Source organism: Pagrus pagrus (genome assembly GCF_965226575.1).
Source record: "Pagrus pagrus genome assembly, chromosome: 22".
Classification (NCBI taxonomy): domain Eukaryota; kingdom Metazoa; phylum Chordata; class Actinopteri; order Spariformes; family Sparidae; genus Pagrus; species Pagrus pagrus.
In genome coordinates, this window is record NC_140204.1 from 20,056,425 (window position 1) to 20,077,111 (window position 20,687).

General features: G+C 43.1%; 3 protein-coding genes across 4 annotated transcripts in view; 1 reads left to right on the forward strand and 2 right to left on the reverse strand.

Moving 5' to 3' along the window:
- Positions 1 to 3,190, reverse strand: part of LOC311252110 (mitogen-activated protein kinase kinase kinase 11) — a 49,325-nt gene extending 46,135 nt beyond the window's left edge. The window contains exon 1 of the mRNA XM_084344959.1: positions 1,241 to 3,190. Coding sequence (XP_084201085.1) covers positions 1,241 to 1,997 — 757 coding nt within the window. The 5' untranslated portion in view covers positions 1,998 to 3,190. The remainder of the gene's footprint in view (positions 1 to 1,240) is intronic.
- A 5,395-nt stretch (positions 3,191 to 8,585) lies between these two features.
- Positions 8,586 to 18,538, reverse strand: drap1 (DR1-associated protein 1 (negative cofactor 2 alpha)). The gene is made up of 7 exons (XM_084343900.1): positions 18,302 to 18,538; positions 17,597 to 17,669; positions 17,093 to 17,186; positions 15,406 to 15,531; positions 13,757 to 13,847; positions 12,760 to 12,848; positions 8,586 to 10,117 (listed from the first exon to the last, which is right to left on the reverse strand). The coding sequence occupies exons 1-7, from the start codon at positions 18,341 to 18,343 to the stop codon at positions 9,934 to 9,936; spliced, it is 699 nt and encodes a 232-aa protein (XP_084200026.1). The 5' UTR covers positions 18,344 to 18,538; the 3' UTR covers positions 8,586 to 9,933.
- Positions 17,597 to 20,686, forward strand: cUnh11orf68 (chromosome Un C11orf68 homolog). Of its 2 annotated transcripts, none has more exons than XM_084343899.1 (2): positions 17,597 to 17,684; positions 19,473 to 20,686. In XM_084343899.1, exon 2 carries the CDS (start codon positions 19,517 to 19,519, stop codon positions 20,258 to 20,260), a length of 744 nt encoding a protein of 247 aa, XP_084200025.1. In that variant the 5' UTR covers positions 17,597 to 17,684; positions 19,473 to 19,516; the 3' UTR covers positions 20,261 to 20,686. The 2 variants fall into 2 exon arrangements, with proteins under 2 accessions (XP_084200025.1, XP_084200024.1); XM_084343898.1 differs by lacking the exon at positions 17,597 to 17,684 and adding an exon at positions 18,627 to 18,982.
- The last annotated feature ends 1 nt before the right edge of the window (position 20,687 follows it).

Consider the following 20,687-nt stretch of genomic DNA (forward strand, 5'->3'; position numbering starts at 1 on the left):
GCAAATGCTGAAGGGAACGGGGAGTGGAAAGGTTGATGATCAATGAGCATAACTGCTCGTCGAAAAGTGATAAAGAAGGGAATGCTGAAAGGAGTCTGGGAGAAATGTCTCCTTCGGATGTACTGAATAGGAATCCTTTGCTTTGAACAAACTCTGAATCAAGGGAGTGAACCACGGTCATATTCTCAGAAGCTACAGTGCTGAATGCTTTGCGGTGTCAGTTAAACAAGGAGCAGCCATGATCTCTTTCTATTTTGGTGCACTTTGGTGATCAAAATCTGCAGTAACAGACAGGGAGAGCCGAGGGAGGCTGAAAATCTTTTGGACCGCTACAGATACAACCGCAGAGCTGACAGGGATTATATGCTGCATCACAAGAATGATAATAACAGAGCACAGGCTGCTGTAAAATTCAGGTGGCTCGGTGTTTAGGTTCGCTAAAAGCACTGTTAAGAGCTGAGAAAGGCACTTGTTCTGCTTCAAAAGTGGGGACAGAAAGCCTTATCAGCAGAACATCTCTCTGCAGTGTAGCTTTAATGACAAGGTCCAATGCCTACGTGTCTGCCGCAAGGGCCCGAAACACTGACACAAAACTTTCCCACTGCCCCCAGATGGCATCAAAGTCCAAAGTGTGAAGTTGTGACGTGCTGAGACGGAAAGCTTCCTCCTGAATTCCTGACCTTTGCTGGCAAAGCATGGCATTTTGTCCTATCAACAACACATATGTGGAGGCCTTTCAGCCTCTGCAGTCTTGGCCTACCTTTGAGAGAGTCAAATGACTGGGCTACCATCCAAAAAGATGTGTAGTTGTACAGCTAATCTTATTTCCTAATGCTTTGTCATGATCTTGAACTATAACTCTAGATAAGGCTGATGTATTACCCAAAGACAATGACTTGGACTGCACCAATTGTAGGAATGAAACACAAGTAGAGAGATAATTACATTTTCCACACTAATGAGATGTTTGACTTAATAATTCGACAGAAGCAAAGACATTACAGTATGTTGAGAGAGTTTAAAAGGTCGCCTTTGTTCTAGCTATAGCCTTGTAAACTCAGAGAGGCCCTTAGCGGTTGTACAGTACACCATGTTCCTTTACTGCCATGGGGTATGTTGGCGCACAGAGGGCGCAGTAAATATGTCTGACCCTTTATTTTCATCAATCTAACACTGACAGACTGGGGCTACACTGGGTTTGATTGATGCATGACTTGCACTGCAGGCCTGAAGGACTTACTGTTGTTGGACTTGAGATCCCGATGGATGACGGGGACGATGGCCTCGCTGTGTAGGTACAACATCCCTCTGGCTATCTGCACGGCCCAGTTGACCAAGACGTGCGGCGGAATGCGACGCCCCGCCAGAGCCCGGCTCAGTGGCCCACCAGAGGCGTACTCCATGATGAGGCACAGGTTGGGTTCCTGCAGGCAGACGCCTTTCAAGGCGATGATGTTCGGGTGAGTGAGCATGGCGAACAAACGCGCCTCCTGCCTGACGTTCTGCGCCGTCACACTGATGTCCTCATCCGGGTCTTGCCGGGCGGCCTTCACAGCCACCAGCCCACCTCTCCATGTACCACGATACACCTTTCCAAAGCCCCCGACCCCGATGACCTCCTCCAGACTCAGCTCCCGGAAATCCACTGGCTTGGGTTCGAACTCGCCCACCACGGTCGGGCCCAGCTCGGCCACCACGCCGCTGCCTGGAAGCTTCCCATATCCATTTGGCTTGAAGGAGCCATAGTTGGAGGGGAAGATGCCCACCTTGTTGTTGACCTTCCCGGCCCACCAGCCCTCGTCCCCTGATATCTCAGAGTCCAGAGACAGGACTTCCACCAGGTCGCCTTTACGCAAGGTGAGCTCATCTTTACAGGACGCCTCATAGTCGAACAAGGCCGTCCACACAGGGTTGGTGAAGTTCCCTTTTTGTGATTGATCCAAATTTTTCCAGTTGGACAGTGGGCCGCGACTGAATATGTTCTTCAGCGGCTCCATGGAGCCTCAAGCAGATGTTTTGACTGGATCAGATTTTGCACCCCAAGGGTTTGAAAATAAAGTACAAAGGAGTACTTTATTGCGCCTCGCTCCCTTTCCTGTCTTTCTTGTTGGTTCATCAGGGACCAGTGAAATGTGTTCAAATGCTTGACCAACAAGTGGGCTTCAGGAGAGGATTCAAAGATTACTGAAAGGCAAGTGTCTTTCATTCGTCTTGACATTAAATCCAAAGTTCTCCATTTGAAAATGCACAACGAGCCAAGAGATTTGCTGCCGTTTAATCGATTGTTCCGAAGCTCAGAAAAGCAGCACCATCTCCATGTAATTTCTCTCTGTTCAAGTGATGTGGTTCCCCAAAAACATGGTTTGGGCAAAATATCATTTCACCCACTTGTATTTAAGAGGCTCTTGAATCATCTCATTGTGGTGAACTGGCTCTTCTCTTCCCTAACTCACACTTGCCACCTGTTGTTCTGATTTTTAAAAAAGTTGCGAGGACAAAAAATAAAAGTATCCAAAAAGCTTGTTGGAAAAACACTTCCAAGAATGTCACAACGCTGCAGCTCCAAACTGAGGTCCCCACCACATTTAGCTGTCCATTTTGAGTTTTTATGTATTTTTAGCCATTAAGTGCAGTGGCCACCACAAGCAGGAAGCGCTGAGAAGCGGAGAAGAATAGCAGGAAAGGAGCATTCAGTCCAGCCAACCAGTGTTTTACGACAAGTTTCAGGGCTGACCAGTTCGCATTATTAAGCCCAAATCTCTAATAACCGCGTCTGACCGCAACTTTGCGGCGCCCCCGCAGGAAATCCCGCATCCCTCTGCGTGAGAGTATCCATACTTACGGTCTAAACAGAAGCATGCGACGTGCTGGGGCTTTATCACAACATATAAACTTAGTAACCGCCGACTTGGTAACAGGAAGAGCTATCCAAACCTGCCTGACTTTCCTCTCCAGAGAGAAACACGCAGTGCAAACAAATCCCGTTAGTTCCTAACAGGAGCTGAGCGCCTGGCCTGGTCCGGCTCGGTGCTGCTGGTTGTTAAAGTCGGTATCCAAACAGTGCAAAAACTCCACCAGGACACAGTTCATACTCCTCTTCGTCGGCCAGCGTTGACTCGTCAGGACCTCGAACCACTTCTACGTCTGTGCTTACAGTCAGTAGAGAGGGTGGGGTTTCAAAACTTTTTCTCTCCCAACAGGAAAACAGTCAGATGACAGGCCACGGCCAACACGGACATTACACGCGGTAACACATCCGGTTTTCTGTCAAAATAAAATTCGAAAAAAAATCATTAATATAAACGTACGTTTGAATCAAATACAGACGTGGTGGGAGGAAAGTGTAAATATTGTTTGTTGTAGTTTTAATCTGCGAGGACAAAAATATCTATAAAAGTCTGCGTGACAGAAAGTAAACATTAGCTCATAGAAAAAAATCGATAAAACATAAAGAGTAACTAGTAGGCCGAGTGAATGAGTAACCATTAATATTCTGTGTAATCACTGAGGACAGTACTGTACAGCCATTAAGCGTTATTGATGCTATAAGATTAAGCAAAATAACAAACTTCAAATAATACTTGTTTATATGATAATTGTTTTTGTTTTCTTTACCGTGATAAAGGTTATTGATTTGATTCAGACTTTTATTTTGAATTCATTGATTTCCTGTATTTTCATCGCCTTTTTCCCGCTAACTTCACACCGCTGCTGGGACGGGGCGCAGGAGGAGCGTCAAGTTCGCAGAAACATACGCAAACAACAATGTAGGGGAAGTGTTTGCCTTCAGATTAAAAGAATAAAAGTTGTTACATCTCGAAAAACAGAAAAAGGCTATTATCGTGTTAAAATGACCGGGATAGTAATTGTGTTATGATGTTTATGACATTTCGGGAGGAAAAACACTGATTCAAGTTACCTTTAATTACAACATATTGACACTTGATCAAACGGCAGAGTTGAACTATCTTTTATTTTTGAAGGGCAGCCTTGAAGTTCTATTTGTTTATTATATCTCACTTGACGTTGGTGGTAAAGGTGGTAAATGAACCTGGAGAAGGAAAGAATGCTCCAAAACCATTCTGTGAAACACTATGACACACTTAATTAATTAATGAAGTAATGTAAATATAATTGTAAAATCACCATTCACCTAAGATGCTGTAAATGTTATGTCTAGTTCCCTTTTTCAGAGATCTGGTGTCTTCAGTATGTAGAGGCCTAATGTACGTTTCAGGAGTGTTATTTTACAGTCTGTGTATTCTGTGCATATGCTATATAGTTATTTTAAGTACATGCCATCTGCTCTGTTGCTATAGATTGTTTCTTGCTCCCATCTGCCACTACATCAACACAGTAAAGTGTCTTCCTGTTGAATCAGTTGAGACATGCTTTGATGACATTCAGTCTAAACACTCAAGGACAGAAGATCGTTAAAACTTGTCCCCATAGTGAAAGAAAAGAGGACAGATTGTGGCTGTAGGTTTCTGTGAGGAGAAATTTGTATAAGATTTCCCTTTTGTCGGGTATTACTTTGAACAAAAAAAAAAAAAAAAAGGAGCTTTCAAGATTCTCTTCAAACAACACATTTGAAAGCCTTTAGCAAGCCTTTAGCGAATGGCTGGTTTCATGTTCTTTATGCAGTTTGATGGGCTACTTACCCGACTGAGGTGGAAGAGCTGTTAGCAAAATTCCACTGAAGTAGAGTCGTGGATTTACTGCTTTACAATTCTACTTAAGATAAAGTCGTATGTAGCTCATTTAAAAGTTTTATTCTAGGGGGAATACTCTCACTTTCAGCTTCATCTTCCTGGTGTAAAATCACTCGAGTGCAGCAGAGTAGCTCAGCAGAGTAGTTCTCCTAATAAAAATATGTACAAACTATTGCTTCGACAATGTTAAAGCTTGCAGATCTTCGAAAACTCCATAGACAATTCAATTGACTGGTTTCATACTGGCCACTTTCTGTTGCATTATTTATGAGAACCCTACAGATGTGTCCTCCCCTAATGGGATTTACTGTAGCCAATACTGCAGCCTGTGGAAGCACATTTCCACCAGGAAGAGACAGAAGTGGATGAAAACTGCAGAGTAAACATAAACACAACACCATGCTCATGGTAAGTCAACTGAGGTTAGGTAGAGTGGACTGGTTATAGTGGGACAGAGAGGTTGGGTGGACTGGTTATAGTGGGACAGAGAGGTTGAGTGGACTGGTTATAGTGGGACAGAGAGGTTGGGTGGACTGGTTATAGTGGGACAGAGAGGTTGAGTGGACTGGTTATAGTGGGACAGAGAGGTTGAGTGGACTGGTTATAGTGGGACAGAAAGTCGAGTGGACTGGTTATAGTGGGACAGAGAGGTTGAGTGGACTAGTTATAGTGGGACAGAAAGTCGAGTGGACTGGTTATAGTGGGACAGAGAGGTTGGGTGGACTGGTTATAGTGGGACAGAGAGGTTGAGTGGACTAGTTATAGTGGGACAGAAAGTTGAGAGGACTGGTTATAGTGGGACAGAAAGGTTGAGTGGACTAGTTATAGTGGGACAGAGAGGTTAAGTGGACTGGTTATAGTGGGACAGAAAGACGAGTGGACTGGTTATAGTGGGACAGAGAGGTTGAGTGGACTGGTTATAGTGGGACAGAGAGGTTGAGTGGACTGGTTATAGTGGGACAGAAAGTTGAGAGGACTGGTTATAGTGGGACAGAGAGGTTGAGTGGACTAGTTATAGTGGGACAGAAAGACGAGTGGACTGGTTATAGTGGGACAGAGAGGTTGAGTGGACTAGTTATAGTGGGACAGAAAGACGAGTGGACTGGTTATAGTGGGACAGAGAGGTTAAGTGGACTGGTTATAGTGGGACAGAGAGGTTGAGTGGACTGGTTATAGTGGGACAGAGAGGTTGGGTGGACTGGTTATAGTGGGACAGAGAGGTTGAGTGGACTGGTTATAGTGGGACAGAAAGTTGAGAGGACTGGTTATAGTGGGACAGAGAGGTTGAGTGGACTGGTTATAGTGTGACAGAGAGGTTGAGTGGACTAGTTATAGTGGGACAGAAAGACGAGTGGACTGGTTATAGTGGGACAGAGAGGTTGAGTGGACTAGTTATAGTGGGACAGAAAGACGAGTGGACTGGTTATAGTGGGACAGAGAGGTTGAGTGGACTGGTTATAGTGGGACAGAGAGGTTGGGTGGACTGGTTATAGTGGGACAGAGAGGTTGAGTGGACTGGTTATAGTGGGACAGAGAGGTTGGGTGGACTGGTTATAGTGGGACAGAGAGGTTGAGTGGACTGGTTATAGTGGGACAGAGAGGTAGAGTGGACTGGTTATAGTGGGACAGAGAGGTTGGGTGGACTGGTTATAGTGGGACAGAGAGGTTGAGTGGACTGGCTATAGTGGGACAGAGAGGTTGGGTGGACTGGTTATAGTGGGACAGAGAGGTTGAGTGGACTGGTTATAGTGGGACAGAGAGGTTGGGTGGACTGGTTATAGTGGGACAGAGAGGTTGAGTGGACTGGTTATAGTGGGACAGAGAGGTTGAGTGGGCTGGTTATAGTGGGACAGAGAGGTTGGGTGGACTGGTTATAGTGGGACAGAGAGGTTGGGTGGACTGGTTATAGTGGGACAGAGAGGTTGGGTGGACTGGTTATAGTGGGACAGAGAGGTAGAGTGGACTGGTTATAGTGGGACAGAGAGGTTGGGTGGACTGGTTATAGTGGGACAGAGAGGTTGGGTGGACTGGTTATAGTGGGACAGAGAGGTTGAGTGGGCTGGTTATAGTGGGACAGAGAGGTTGAGTGGACTGGTTATAGTGGGACAGAGAGGTTGAGTGGACTGGCTATAGTGGGACAGAGAGGTTGAGTGGACTGGTTATAGTGGGACAGAGAGGTTGAGTGGACTGGTTATAGTGGGACAGAGAGGTTGGGTGGACTGGTTATAGTGGGACAGAGAGGTTGAGTGGACTGGTTATAGTGGGACAGAGAGGTTGAGTGGGCTGGTTATAGTGGGACAGAAAGTCGACTGGACTGGTTATAGTGGGACAGAGAGGTTGAGTGGACTAGTTATAGTGGGACAGAGAGGTTGAGTGGACTAGTTATAGTGGGACAGAGAGGTTGAGTGGACTGGTTATAGTGGGACAGAGAGGTTGAGTGGACTGGTTATAGTGGGACAGAATGTCGAGTGGACTGGTTATAGTGGGACAAAGAGGTTGAGTCGACTGGTTGTAGTGGGACAGAGAGGTTGAGTGGACTGGTTATAGTGGGACAGAGAGGTTGAGTGGACTGGTTAAAGTGGGACAGAGAGGTAGAGTGGACTGGTTATAGTGGGACAGACGATCATGGTAGACCTTTGGATGTTAGCATGCTGATGTTAGCATTTAGCTCAAACCACAGCCTACAGCCTCACAGGCTTTAAAAACAGCCTTAAGTCCAGACCACTTCAGAGTATATTAATGAGTTAGTCCTCAGTCCACCTTCTGATCAAAGCCACAGCACGGCAAAAACTCACATTGCATTTTAAACGTGCGTGTTTTTCAAGTAGCTACTCTATGAAAGGCTCTTATTCTTGAAAAAGGTCAGGGAACTCCTTGTGGCTGCTTTTTCCCATGTTTCCAAAAGTGCAGAGCTCTAAAAAGTCAGTGGCTTCATGGGAGGGGATGGGAATCAGAGGGCCACCTTTGGCCCCGCCGGCTGCTGTGTGGAAACAGTGTGCTTCCTTCTGTTAGCCCTTTGATGGCTCCCCCTCCCCTCTCTCCTTCCCAGCCCCACGGCTGCCGTTTGTTTGGACACCGACCTCCTAAAGTCAACCACCTACATCCCCCCCTCCCACCCCTTCCCTCTTCCATATACACACACACACACAGTCACCCACACAGCTAACCCCACCCTCCTCACAGTCCGCTGAGTCAACGCTTGTGCAGGAAGGATGCAGTTGTTTTTGCGGCCCCGGCTCAGGGCTGCTTGGTCGGTAGGGTGGAGGGGGGGTTAAAGAGGCGGCTGCATTTACACGACAAAATGGACTGTTTAAAAAATAAAGAAGGCAGAAGGAAGAGGAAAGGGGCGGGACACTCAGGGCCAAGTGTGCCGGCTTCTCAGAGTAGTGTGTGTGTCTGTGATGGTAACAATCACTCTCTGTGAACACCTTTCCACAAGCCTGTACTGTCTTGTACTTATCTGATTCAAATACCAGGAGGAGGCTGCAATGTTGAGGATAAATACCAGCCTTTGTCTTTCAGGTTGTATGAGTCACTGGCATGGGAATCAATGCGGGGTGCATCCATGGGAATTTTTTTTTATATCTCAAAATTGAAAAAGTAAAGAAATCAAAAGGTGCAAGGAGGCACAGCATCGAGTCAGGACTACAAAAGATGTGTTCCAAGCCTGTGAAATAGGAAAGTGAAGGGGGGGGGGGGGGAGCATTTTGAGTGATTTGCTTAAGGATGCCACAGGAGTCCGATTTTTGCCCTTCCAGACGGTAAACAAAGAACTGTGTCTAAAAGTGAAAGCCAGCGCTGATCTGCTTGATGTCGACAGCATCTCAGGCTCTTCTTCTCTGAAAGGGAAAACACAACAAACCCCAGCAAAAGTTTGCTTTTTTAATTGAAATATGAACTTTATTTCACCCATACAAAATAAAAAGAATGTTAAAAGTTTACAATACAGTGTCAACTTCAAATGTCTAATTGGAAACATTTCATACTGAGACTGACACATAAATGGGAGCCCCATCTCTGCTTTCAATGGATACATTTAAAACAAGCTAAAAAGAGGGGGGGGAAATGTCCAAGATAAAGAGGAAACTTACTCAAAATTGGAGGGGTGGCCAGAATAGAAATTAGAGAGGACAAAGGAGACATACAACTTTAAAAACAAAGTTATGGTCCAAGAGTCACAGTATACTTCTGATGGGTCATTCGGGGGAATTTAATGGTCTTATAAAATAATGTACGAGGTCCAACTGCCAGAGCAACAAGCCTCTGACAGCGGCAAAAACAACAGCGAACAAAATGTAAATCATTAACTTGCTGATATGGTTGACTTCAGGGCTGTGGTTGTCGAGGTTTACAGTTCTCTTGATAAAAACATGAATTAAAAATAGAAACTAATTCAAAAAAGCTGTGGGTAGCCAACCTATAGTAAAAATACACCTGCTTCCTTGTATATGTTACGGCCTGACAATTGGACTGACAAGCGAGTTGTGACAGAGGCGGGAAGTAGGGCTCGCATCTTTACAGCTGTATTTCATAGCCAATCGATAACACAGTAATACAACACTTCATGGGTGAGACAATGACCTCCTTTCCCTTTCGACAAGTGCAGATCTCCTTCCGAATACTCTACAACCTGCTGCCCTGAACTCATCTCCACTAGTTGCCTTTTCTATGCGCATCAAAGGCTATAATAAGACTTTAACTACCACGTATAGATTTTCTTCAGCCAACCTGAGGGTTTGAGTGACTGATTTGCTCACTTCATAATGTTTACTACAGAGGATTGAGGAAGAAAGAAAAGTGCCAAAAGAAAAAGCAAGGCAACACAAACCACACCTATCCTGTCTGTGGGGGGCTCATGGCAAAAACAGTGACGACTGCCATTAACAGACTGCCTTTAATAGTCAAAATAGAACGACTGACTTGTTAAAAAACATCCTCGTTGGATTCTCCTCTACAATAAAATAAAACCTTCTTTTTTTAAAAAAGAAAAAAAAAAAAAGAAAAATTAAAACACATAATATACAACCATGTTCCTGTCTCCTGCGGCGGTGTCTCTTACAGCCGGCTGTCGAGGGCTTTTCTGTCAGCGGGCTGCGATGAAGAGTCTTTCCCTCCTCTGCTCAGAGCAGCCGCCGCAAGAACAACTTAAGAAATTGAAATTAATGTTGAAAGAGTGTGTGTGTGTGTGTGAGAGAGTGGTGGAGGAGGAGGTTGGAGGGAGCTAAGAGTCATAATCTTCGTCGTCGTCGTCGTCTTCCTGGTTTTTGTGCGGCGGCGGGGCTGGGGGAGGTGGTGCGACGCTCATCATGGAGGGGTGGGGGGCGAAGGCCATGCCGCCCTGGGGCTGTGCTGGAGCCATGCTGCCCATTGAGCCCATGTGCATGTACTGGGGGGGTGCGTTTGAGCTGTGGGGGTACAAGCAGAGGTGTTAGGAGTCATGTGCAATCACATAAAATCTACTAGGGTACTATTTAAACTAGGGATGGGCATTTTTGAGTAGGACAGTATTCATTCAACTTATAGAGTAATAGAGCCATCTCTACGCAAAAATGGTGACTGGAGATTTGCTCCTGCTAAGCTCTGTGGAAGGAGAAAGCTTCTGCATCATGCTGACGGAGTATGTTGAGCTGGAGCACAAGGTACCATTGTGGCAAACAACAACTGGAGAAGATGTGTGAGGAAAGCTCAGGAAAATTGAGGGCTGATTCGCAACGTGCCCACAAGGTAGCCATTACTACCGACAGTGGTGTTTAAAGATGTGTCGCCCTAACCCTAACACTTAGCTGCATTTTCTCTTGGGTGTTCATATCAAACTATTTTCTTGCATTCCACCTTTTTGTGAGTGTTTGATTTTAATTTATACGAGTACTCAAAAATGTATATTACTTAGAATGCCCAACCCTAGTTTAAACATAAAAAAAAACATTGCAGTGGAATGTGTGATATATTTTTCAGTCAGTCTTTGCTACTTTAATAAGTATTCAGGCAGTGTGTCCCAGATTTCACTATGTACTACTAATATATGGTGTGAATTATATACTTACTGTCATAGTAAATCTACATGTTTGATGATTTTATAGTAACAGTAAATGACACAATGTGTGTAACTGCATGTCTGCAAGTCAAACTGATACTACAGAATGTCCCTGTCAATTAAACAAATAGACAGAAAGATGTATTTCCATAACACAGTGATTTTCACAAAGCTGTTTTTAGGTTGTACAGTGGAACTGGGAACCAGGTTCGTCTGTAGTAGAAAAACAGCGCCCTCTTCCTGTTTTTGGCTGTAAAGTAATCCACCAGATTTTTCTATCTGAGCAGGTGGCTCAAAATTTAAATCTAAATTATAAAAGTGGGCTTCCAGGGCCATGTTTAGAACCACACAACTTTGTGTAAATGTGGCATTATGTGCTGTTAAAATGAGACTATTTACATTTAAAGAGAATAAATAACACATGCCTTCTTTTACAAATGAAAAGTGAAAATGATGAACAATAAAAAGCACTGTTCCACAATCTAAGACACACACACATAGCTGTGTAACTCACACCACAGAGTGTGTTCATCGACGTGATGAGAAATGCTAAAACATGTAAAAGTAGCACAAGAACTAGAGTCATTATCTTGTGATTGTAACTTTATGCCACAGTGGTTACTGTTCAACAGAAGTGACAGTCTCACTTTAGCAATGGATATGGATTCCTGTCAAACTGTTGCAGCCCTGTTGCATTTCTCAATTAGACTGTATCTGTGTGCTTTAAGTAAATGCACTGACAATATCTCAAGGCACATTTAGAGGTGTTCAGGAACACACAACTACAAGAAGTGTAGTGTATGAGAAACACAAAATATGAAGCATTAGTGTCGCAGTGATGGCTCTTAGATGACTTTCACATAAATGCTGCACATGTTTTCATTTGATAAGGACAGGGCCTTTGAGGCCCCCCACAACATTTGGCACCTCAACAGGAGAACGCAACAGTTAGTTGAGAAAATCTATGGTGGAAGACGAGTGTTTTCTATTTTCTCAGGCAGCAGCAGTGACCAATTATTGTAGCTGAGCAGTTGGCATAAAAGCAAGTTGAAAATATCAGGGGCGAGACAGGTGGTATGATTACTGCTGTGGTTGTATAAATGTTCTGTTACGCCCTGCAACACGAGGGGAGAAATTAATTTAAAACTGGCCTGACATAAGAAGAGTCCAGTGAAACAAAGTAAAACCGGCTCATTAAAAGAGTTGATATATTCAGATGTTTTTCCTGTTTTTGAGAATGAGGGATGATACTTTGTGATGTACGTTTAATCTGCAGCCTTTATGTTAATCTGACATCATTCAGTTCAGGCTTGTGCCAAGTTAACAGTGATATGAAAAAGTAAGTAGTGCGACCAAATAAAATTGCTGGCATGGTTCTAACATCTAAGTGACTCAGGCACTTACTCAGATATTAGACCAACATGAAAAATAGATGTTACTTTGCTTATTTATGTAAAAAATACTTGCAGGAGTTCATGTTTATTTCAAAACGCCATCTTTTGAAAGGTCTGTTTTTATTTTGTAATTGCATTTTTTCTCAGTTTTATTTAATAATTTAACTTCTCATGACTCACTTTTCAACTATCTAACTTTGTAACTGCTGTTTAAAATAAACATAGTGCATAGACACAGAAACTAATTGCTCCTTTGTTTGCTTAACGAGGCTGCACATGTTACTACCCTACTACTACCTACCTAGCTGGCTAACTAGCTAGTTGTGAGCTTGGTATTACTCTGCATCATGCGAGTAAAGGGTGTTACCTGCAGCAGCTAACATTAGCTGGTTAATTCTGTGTTACCTCAGGATCATTGTGATTCTAAAGAGAACGACAGATAATTAACTCTGACTCTTTCTCTGTGGTCGCTCAAACCATCAGGAGCATGCTGAAACTGGCTTTTTACTATGATGTCCAGTAATAATCCAAGCTCAATAAAAAGGGATTGGTTGAGTTACTGTCTAGGCAGGGTGGATTTAGACACTATGTGGATATACAGTATATTAAATGCCCATACCTGTGGAACCTGGATGCTGCCTGCAGATTTGTGCTTGACTGAGAGCCGTCCTCCTCGTCTCCATCTGTCTCGCTGTCCTCAGAATCATCCTGTTTCCATCGCAACAAACACACCAGTGAGCCTTCTTACCTCAAACATGCACAAATCATTCAAAATACATGGAGTTGTACCAAAACTATATTTTGTAGAGAAATCACCATCATGCGAAGAATGATTACATTTTTGCAAGCTGAAATCTATATTGTCTTCAATGATAATGTCAGGTTTGTCTGTGTGCTAGATCAGCTTGTCAGAACGTTACAGCGTGCCACAATAGTAGCCAGCTGGAAAATTGAAGCCGGTACCGCCTCCTGCTACCAGTAGTGACCAGGACACTAGCAGAACAAAAAACTAGAGAAGAATCAGTCAGGAAGGATCAGGAGACTGTATGTGGCCACCACATGCAAAACCATTCCCTTTTGGGGGGCTGTCTTGCTTTTGCCTTTCCATTGCACCTGTTGTCGCTTTCATTTGCATCAAAGCAGGTGAAACTGATTCACAATCACTTGTGTTCCTTTAAATGGACAGATTAATATCCCTAAGTTGAACTGACTTGGTGTTATACTGTGATGAAGTGTTCCCTTAACTTTTTTCGAGCAATGTATAAGCATTCCTAAACTAAGATGATAACACTATGAAGGTAACACGATGAGTGAGTGTGTTTGGGTTTAGAAGTACAAGGCAGGACATTTCAGAGAGAGCCAGTGAGTAAAAGTTATGCTTGTGAACTTGTGTGGCTAACAGCAAACATGCAAATAAATGTTTTGAGCGCAGAACAGATCTCTGTTTGCTTTAATTATTCTCACCAATAATTTCTCGTCAAAATATAATCCATGTGCCGGTAAAAAATATTTTTCAGTGCTCAAAATGTTCTGTTTTATGCCAAGGAATGAGGCACAATTATCACTTTGTACAATTGTTGATAGCTTTTAGCCTCTGCTGGCAAATTAACTCCCACCTCTTGCTCAGACTCTGTGCCAGATAACTTCTTGTCTTTGCCTTTGGAGCCAGCTCCTCCATTCTTGCGGCCTGACCCTGGTTTTCGACCCCTGGGGAGAAAACAAAAAAACAATGCATCATCATGTCAAAGTACTTGCTTAATCAGCTCTGGGGAAAGTCAATTTTGGAGAGTCATACAAGATTCAACAGAAGCTCTCTGATTAGTACAAATGACTGGTTTATTTGTTGTCTGGTCTGAAAGCTATTAACACAAGCAAACCAGTGATTACACACTCACGTATTTGCCATGAAAAATCAATTTGATTCAGAAATACAACTCAAATAATTATATTCCATTTGTTCTTGCACTGTTGCAGGAAACTTAATTATTTACAATTACAGTTACAATAGATGTATTTTTTGGAGAAATTAAGACAGGCGAGGAAAAAGTTTTTCCAAAAGACAAAAACAGGCACACTGAGTTTAAATGACTTCTCCTTAAGCTGCTCTAAACAACGTGAGACAAAGACAATCGGATTTACACCTAAATTTGTAACACTTTGTGCAGAAAAAAGGGTGAAATTTGTTTTTCAGTTTAACAGCCAGACATATTTTAATAGCTTCGAAAACTAATTACAGATTAGACTGTCGTTTTGCAGCATAAATCTGGAGGGACAGTTACCCTTATGCATCACTCAGATAAACAGAGACAATTCTGATGTAGGGAATAATGTGACCAACACTGCCGGTGGAAATTACTTTCAGCCGTTTATATTCAAAGATGCTGTGAATCCACGTGCCTCGTTCCCGTAGCTGAGACAAAGTGTTTAACTATTAGAAGCTTACAAACACTTCAAATTGAATCACAATCGAATTGGCCGACTCTCTAGTGAAAAGTCCTCTCAGTCATTTAATTTGTGTGTAATTTTCTGCCTCGCGCTCTGCCTCAATTTAGCTGCAGCTGCAGTGTTTGATTTGACAGTCAATACTAATTTTTGTCCTCTACAATCCTCAATAATTAGTTCTCACTCTCTGGAGCTGCACAAATGTGCCCTTTTTTGTTTTTTGTAATTAATTTATAATCACAAAACGAAATGGAAAACAGTGGTAAAGTACCATCGCAGGGATGACAAACATGTTGCTTTTAATAGTAAAAGCTAGGAGCTCTTCCTGGAAATGGCAAAGGTATACCTCCCTATCCATATACGTAGTGCTGTCCTGTTTATGATGAGGAAATTCAGTTTCACGCCTGTCAGCTCACACATGGCATTAACATGTGCCTCAGCATGTCAATACACTTGATAAGCAAATGTACATCAATGGAACAAACAGATATAATGTTAGTTGACACGAAGAAAGAAATATCTTCATGTATGACGTATGCTGAATTAGGAAGATGGCCCCAATACTTAAGAATTTGTCGGAGGCAGCGTTTCACGAAGTTTGTTCAGTTTCTTGTAACTCCACAACTCACAAAATTGAGTGTTTTTGTTAAGGGAGTCTGGGGACAGTCTCCACAGGCGACAAGTTTGCTGGTGTCAACTTTAAAGTGTTGACCGTTTCATTCCTTGGTAGTCATGGTGCTATACAAACATGTTGGTGTGTGTGTGTGTGTGTGTGTGTGTGTGTGTGTGTGTGTGTGTGTGTGTGTGTGTGTGAGAGAGATACCTGCGTGGGACTTTTTCTCCTCCCCCCTCAGTGTGGTTCTCCTCCCCCTCGCCCTGCATGTCCGGCACAGTTGCCACCAGGTCTTTTAAGAAATCAAACTGTTGCTCCAGCTCAATACACTGCTTTCTGTGGACACACGTGCAAACACAACTTTATATCGGTACATTGCTTTCTTCACAGACTTACATACATCGTGAGCTGAGCAAAAAGTCGACTTAATGTCAAACAGATGAAGAGATAAATGGGGATTTTATATTCATTTCAACAACATGTGGAATTGAAGTCACACAGTAAGATTTCCCTGGCAGCTGCATCTTACTCATAGACAGAAATACGTTCAGATACAAGGGATTTGGCTTCGTGTTGCAAATCCACTCTGCGTCACTGTCAAGGTAACACTGGCATCACGAGTACTCCCACAATATACCATTACAGTATAATAGGGTACTTTAAAGTGTCTTTATCTAAATCCAAAGGAAATGAATACATAACACCTTTTCAGCTACACATATCCTAAATCAAATTACAACTTTTATACAATATATGCTATGTCAGAATGAACTGACCACAAAATGACTCCTAAAGAAGTCCAACTCCAACACAGTGCAATGTAGACCAGAGGGCTGTACAATTAAGCAAGATTAATGGGTTGGCAAGGTATGTTGGGTCTAAAGTCAGCTTTCAATGTCACAAAGGTTGCTCTCTTTTAACTTGGCAAGATCTCCATGGTAACATATCTGCCCACACCTAACCTGCTCCAAAAGGAGGTGATGTTGAGAATTTCTGATTCAAAATCAGCTATAAAAAGCGTCAGCCTTGGTCCCGGTGTCACAACTATTCTTGCAGTAACAGACACAGAACTGATCCATTGATAGAGAGTCTCAGTTATACATGCGAACTTGTTGAGTCATACCATACACAAGTTTTACACCAAAATGTGTGCGTACATGCTGGTTTGTTAGTGGGGAAACCTCCCTTCCCATTTCCCTGAGACGAGTTTGCCTTTTTGTTATTGTGTCACGTTCATCTTGGCAAACGCACAAGAAAATACAGGGGACAGTAGAAAGCAGCAGATCATATATAACTCATCAGACTACATCCAGGAGACATTAAACTTGTTTTATAAAGGTCTTAATCAACAACATTCTGAATAAGACACATTGTTTTTCTGGAGCCGATGATGGAAGTTGCTAAGGAGTGAGACACCTCGCTTCTTTGTCATCTCTGCTGGCAAGGGTCGACAATTTTAATATCTGTTACTCCAGTCTCTCTTTAACACGATGTTCGAGCACTGCTTGAACAAAGATGGATTTAAAAGTATTCACAAACGGCTTCAACTTCAACACAACACAACTTCATGTCCTCATCACAGCCGATCAGAGCTGGAGTCGACAACACCCATAACTACAGCAGTCACTGCGGGAGTCAATGCCAGTTGTACCCATTCACACAAGCCACATGTTAGTGTATTTTTTGTATGTTAGTGTATTTTTTTTGTCCAATGTGAAAGGGGTGAAAGAAAGTTGATAACCACCTTTGTGATGACCATTAATCCTGATAGGAGTTTGGGGTTTTGTTGAGCCAGCTCACGCAAAAAAAAAAAAAAAAAGCCTGGCTGTGTGAAACTTGCTTCATAGTACACACCTCAGGTTCTTTATGAAGGCACAAAACAAATAGAGAAACTTACAGATGTGATGTTGTCATTGTCTTTGCATTCCTAGACTGGGTGACTTGACAGGCCTTTGTAAGCAATGATTCCAAAAAAAGCTCCAGGGCTCTCGCTGACGTCTCGGTTAAGGAAATTACGATGCAGCAGGTCTGTGTCCTCTTACTTGAATAAAATACATTCACTTACATGGTCTAGCTTATGCTGCAACTGCACAGAGCCAATCATGTCCAAGTCAGACAAACAGTCCAAAACTCATACATTCAGTTTACAATGATTTTAAAACTTATCTTCAAATCTTCATATTTGAGAAACCTATAGCAGCAAATGTTTCTGCTGTCTGTGATGACAACAAACCAAATTGATCTTGATTAACTTTCTGTTAGCTGACTGCCAAATCAAGTAACTGTTTCAAATCTAAGTCAGACCAGTAGTTTGAGGTCTAAATGAAGGGTGTGTTCAGAAACTATACTGATGATCGAAACCTTGGAACTTGAAGTGAAGATATTTTGGTAGGAAGGATACAAATAATAACAGGCACTGCTGCAGCCACTTTGCCTATTTCTTCATCTGTCTGCATAATCTTCTTAATCCTTGCCTGTAACGAGAAAAGGTGAGTACAGTCAGTCAACGCGTGTGAATAAACCTACACCGTAATATTAGATATTCTTCATTATAAACACACTTTCCGTCAAAATCATTTCAAGGCAAATTTACTTAAATCTTACAATACAAACTATGTTTGAATCATCAGCATTATAAGCGGACGTTCATAGCATGTCTGTTTAAAACCATTCATTTCAGTCACACTGATCAAACTTTCTTTAGTCTGTGTTCACTGCAAATGTCTTCAAGGCTTGTAAAATCTGCGGCTACAAGCAACAGATTTGCTCAGGTTTGCAACGTTCAGTTTCACTTAGCTCGTCTTGCTAAAAACAACGGTAATTAGTGGTGTCGCTAGCTAACTTGCGTCGTAAGCTTTACGTTACCGTAGCAAACAGTGAGTCACAAGCCAAGTCAGCTAATTAAAATAAACTTTATTGTTCGTTTTTTTAGTGTAATTCACATTTTAGTGATACAAGGCTTGCGTTTGCTAGTTGACTTGTTAGCTCAGTCGGCAACAAAACAGGCCGAATCCCATTCAAGCTAGCTAAAGAAGTTAGCTTTCCGTCACACAGTTTGCTAACATTAGTTGGTCCTCACACCGGTTCAGCAAAAGTTTAGACTTACCGGCGGGAATCTGGCGTTGTATTTCTTCTTTTTGCTGGGCATAATTAAATTACCTGGGTGGCTGAGCTAAAATAAAATGCAATATATTCTGGGGTATTATTCTATATCATGTATAAATCACCTCCACCGCGCACACACTAGATAGCAGTAGCTAACCGGCTAACTCAGTTAGCACGTCGTCGTCACTCGTTCCCTGATGCCTGGCAGGTCAGCTTGGTTCCGCAGGGTCAAAGCGCCGGTCCGTTGAAGCACGACGACGTCCCACAACTTGTACAGAAATACAATGTGATAAAAAAAAACACGTTATTTCTAGATAATAATGGAAGACATGCATTTGAGGTTTACACAAAAAATGCTGGGTTATCGGCGTGTAGTTGGATGCGTAATTAAATTTAATAACGGAACTTATTGTGCTTAAATAAAACACCTCGTATGGGGATTTTGTGTTGTATTTCTTATTGTTTCATAACGGCGCAGGTTCAGCTCTTTATTTGTGCGCAGTGTAAAGAACAAGTCATTTCCGTCGTACGTGACTCAGTCGACAGTCAAGGCAATATAATACAACTGTCAGACATTTGAATGGAGTTGGTCGCATCGCTCTTTGACACACAGAGGCGGGCTGCCAGCGGCTGAGCTGGTGCGGAAGAACAACACTGGACAACAAAACGTCAACATTTACAGGTAGTTCAAGCCTTAATGTGCGACCATTCCTATTATCCGACTGCTAATTGTGCTAATTTTAACGTCAGTTGCGTTCAACAGCTGGCTGAACACGGTCTTTCTCCGAATTTGTCAAGAAGACGAACATGGACGGCTGGTAACATGGCTAGCTAACGTTGGCTAACGGCTAGCTGCGATAAGACTGGAGATGAGCGATACACATTTTTCGACGTGTAACTAATTATGTGTATGGAGTTGCATGCCAGTGTAAGACAATGCATGAGTGAAATAGATAGCAACGTGTTTTTTGGGAAAGAATCGTTGCTGGATAAACGTTAGCATTTGAGCTAGCGTTGCTAATGTAGCGGGCTAGCTAGCAGCTTTAGTAAACATGCACAGGCAGTCCAGCTGTCCGCTTCTGTCTGGAGTTGGAACTGTTAAAAACTAACAGAGGCCACACCTGTGGTTTAAAATTGGCATATTAAATTATATAACTATCTTCTTTCAACAGGACAAGCTTCAGGACCTGTTTCATAGCCTCGCACTGACAGCATTATGGAGGAGGAAGAGGCCCCTGGAGATGGCGAGGTGGAGACCCACTTTGCTGCAGAGACTCATGCTGCTGAGGCCATGGCTGCAGACATGGACCCCTGGATTGTGTTTGACTCGAGAAAAACTCCCAGATCCGAGTTTGATAGCTGGCTGGAAAGTAACAGGCCCTCACAAGTATACAGATTCGGTGATGAGGAAGGTGGTGTTAGCCCTGTGGGGTGGATCGCTGTGCGGGGCTTGAACCACTGCCCCAGTCGTGGGGATGTCACGGGTCTCCAAGAGAGCTGGGAGAAACTTTTGGCCAGTGGCCGGCCTGCCAACTTCCAGACAGTGAGGGAGCTGGCTTTGAACCATGGAGTGCTCTCAGGCAAGTGGCTCATGCACTTGGAAACTGGTTTCAAGCTGGACCATGCCTGGGAGTGTGTGGCCAGGGCAGCCCTGGATGGCAAGATCTCCTTAGTTAAAGTCAGTCCACATAATCCCAAGGCGGAGGGCAAGCAGGTCATTTGTGCCTACAACCAGGACTTCACTGACGAGAGCGAGGTTATGAGGTTGGACTCTGTCATCCGTGCCACAGGGGTCAAGTGCCCTCTCTCCTACAAGCCGGATGTGTACACATATCTGGGAATCTACCGAAACAACCGCTGGAAGCTTTGTCCAACCATATATGAGAGCAAATTTGACCTGGAGTGTGTACCCAGGCGCTCCCACATTATCAACAAAGTCACCAATCTTGAAGTAACATAAGCCTGTCAGAGCAAGAGGATGGTTTTGCAGGTATTTGAAGAGGCACTTCATGATCCAAGGAGCTGGGTAGTGCAAGAGGATTGACTCACTGAAATCATTTTGAAAGTCAGCAGTTGAAGTTTGATCAAGTTCTTCCTTTTGGCAAAAAGCACTAAATTTCCTTTAGTTCTTGTCATACGCTGTAATATTTTCTAAGTGACCTGAATTATTGTCACATTTTTTTTTATTGAATTTATTGTTGATGTTCTGCTTGTACCACACTAACACTTACCTGAGTGACAGGGTAGCTGAAGAAATCCTTGATTTGTATTTGTATGATTTGTATCACATGCTCAGAAAAGTAAATTTGCACCCGATGAATATTTTCTTGGTTTGTTCGGAAACATGAGAAAGGAGTTGCCAAATAAAATCTACTTTTGAAGACCAT

Bases quoted from the DNA above. Each gene is read 5' to 3' on its own strand.
- drap1 (XM_084343900.1), bottom strand. From the start codon at position 18,343: ATGCCCAGCAAAAAGAAGAAATACAACGCCAGATTCCCGCCG. The intron at 15,532-17,092 runs GTAAGTTTCTCT...GTGTGTCCACAG, and splicing joins ACAATGACAACATCACATCT to AAAGCAGTGTATTGAGCTGG. The intron at 10,118-12,759 runs GTATGGGCATTT...GTACCCCCACAG, and splicing joins GCAGCATCCAGGTTCCACAG to CTCAAACGCACCCCCCCAGT.
- cUnh11orf68 (XM_084343899.1), top strand. From the start codon at position 19,517: ATGGAGGAGGAAGAGGCCCCTGGAGATGGCGAGGTGGAGACCCACTTT.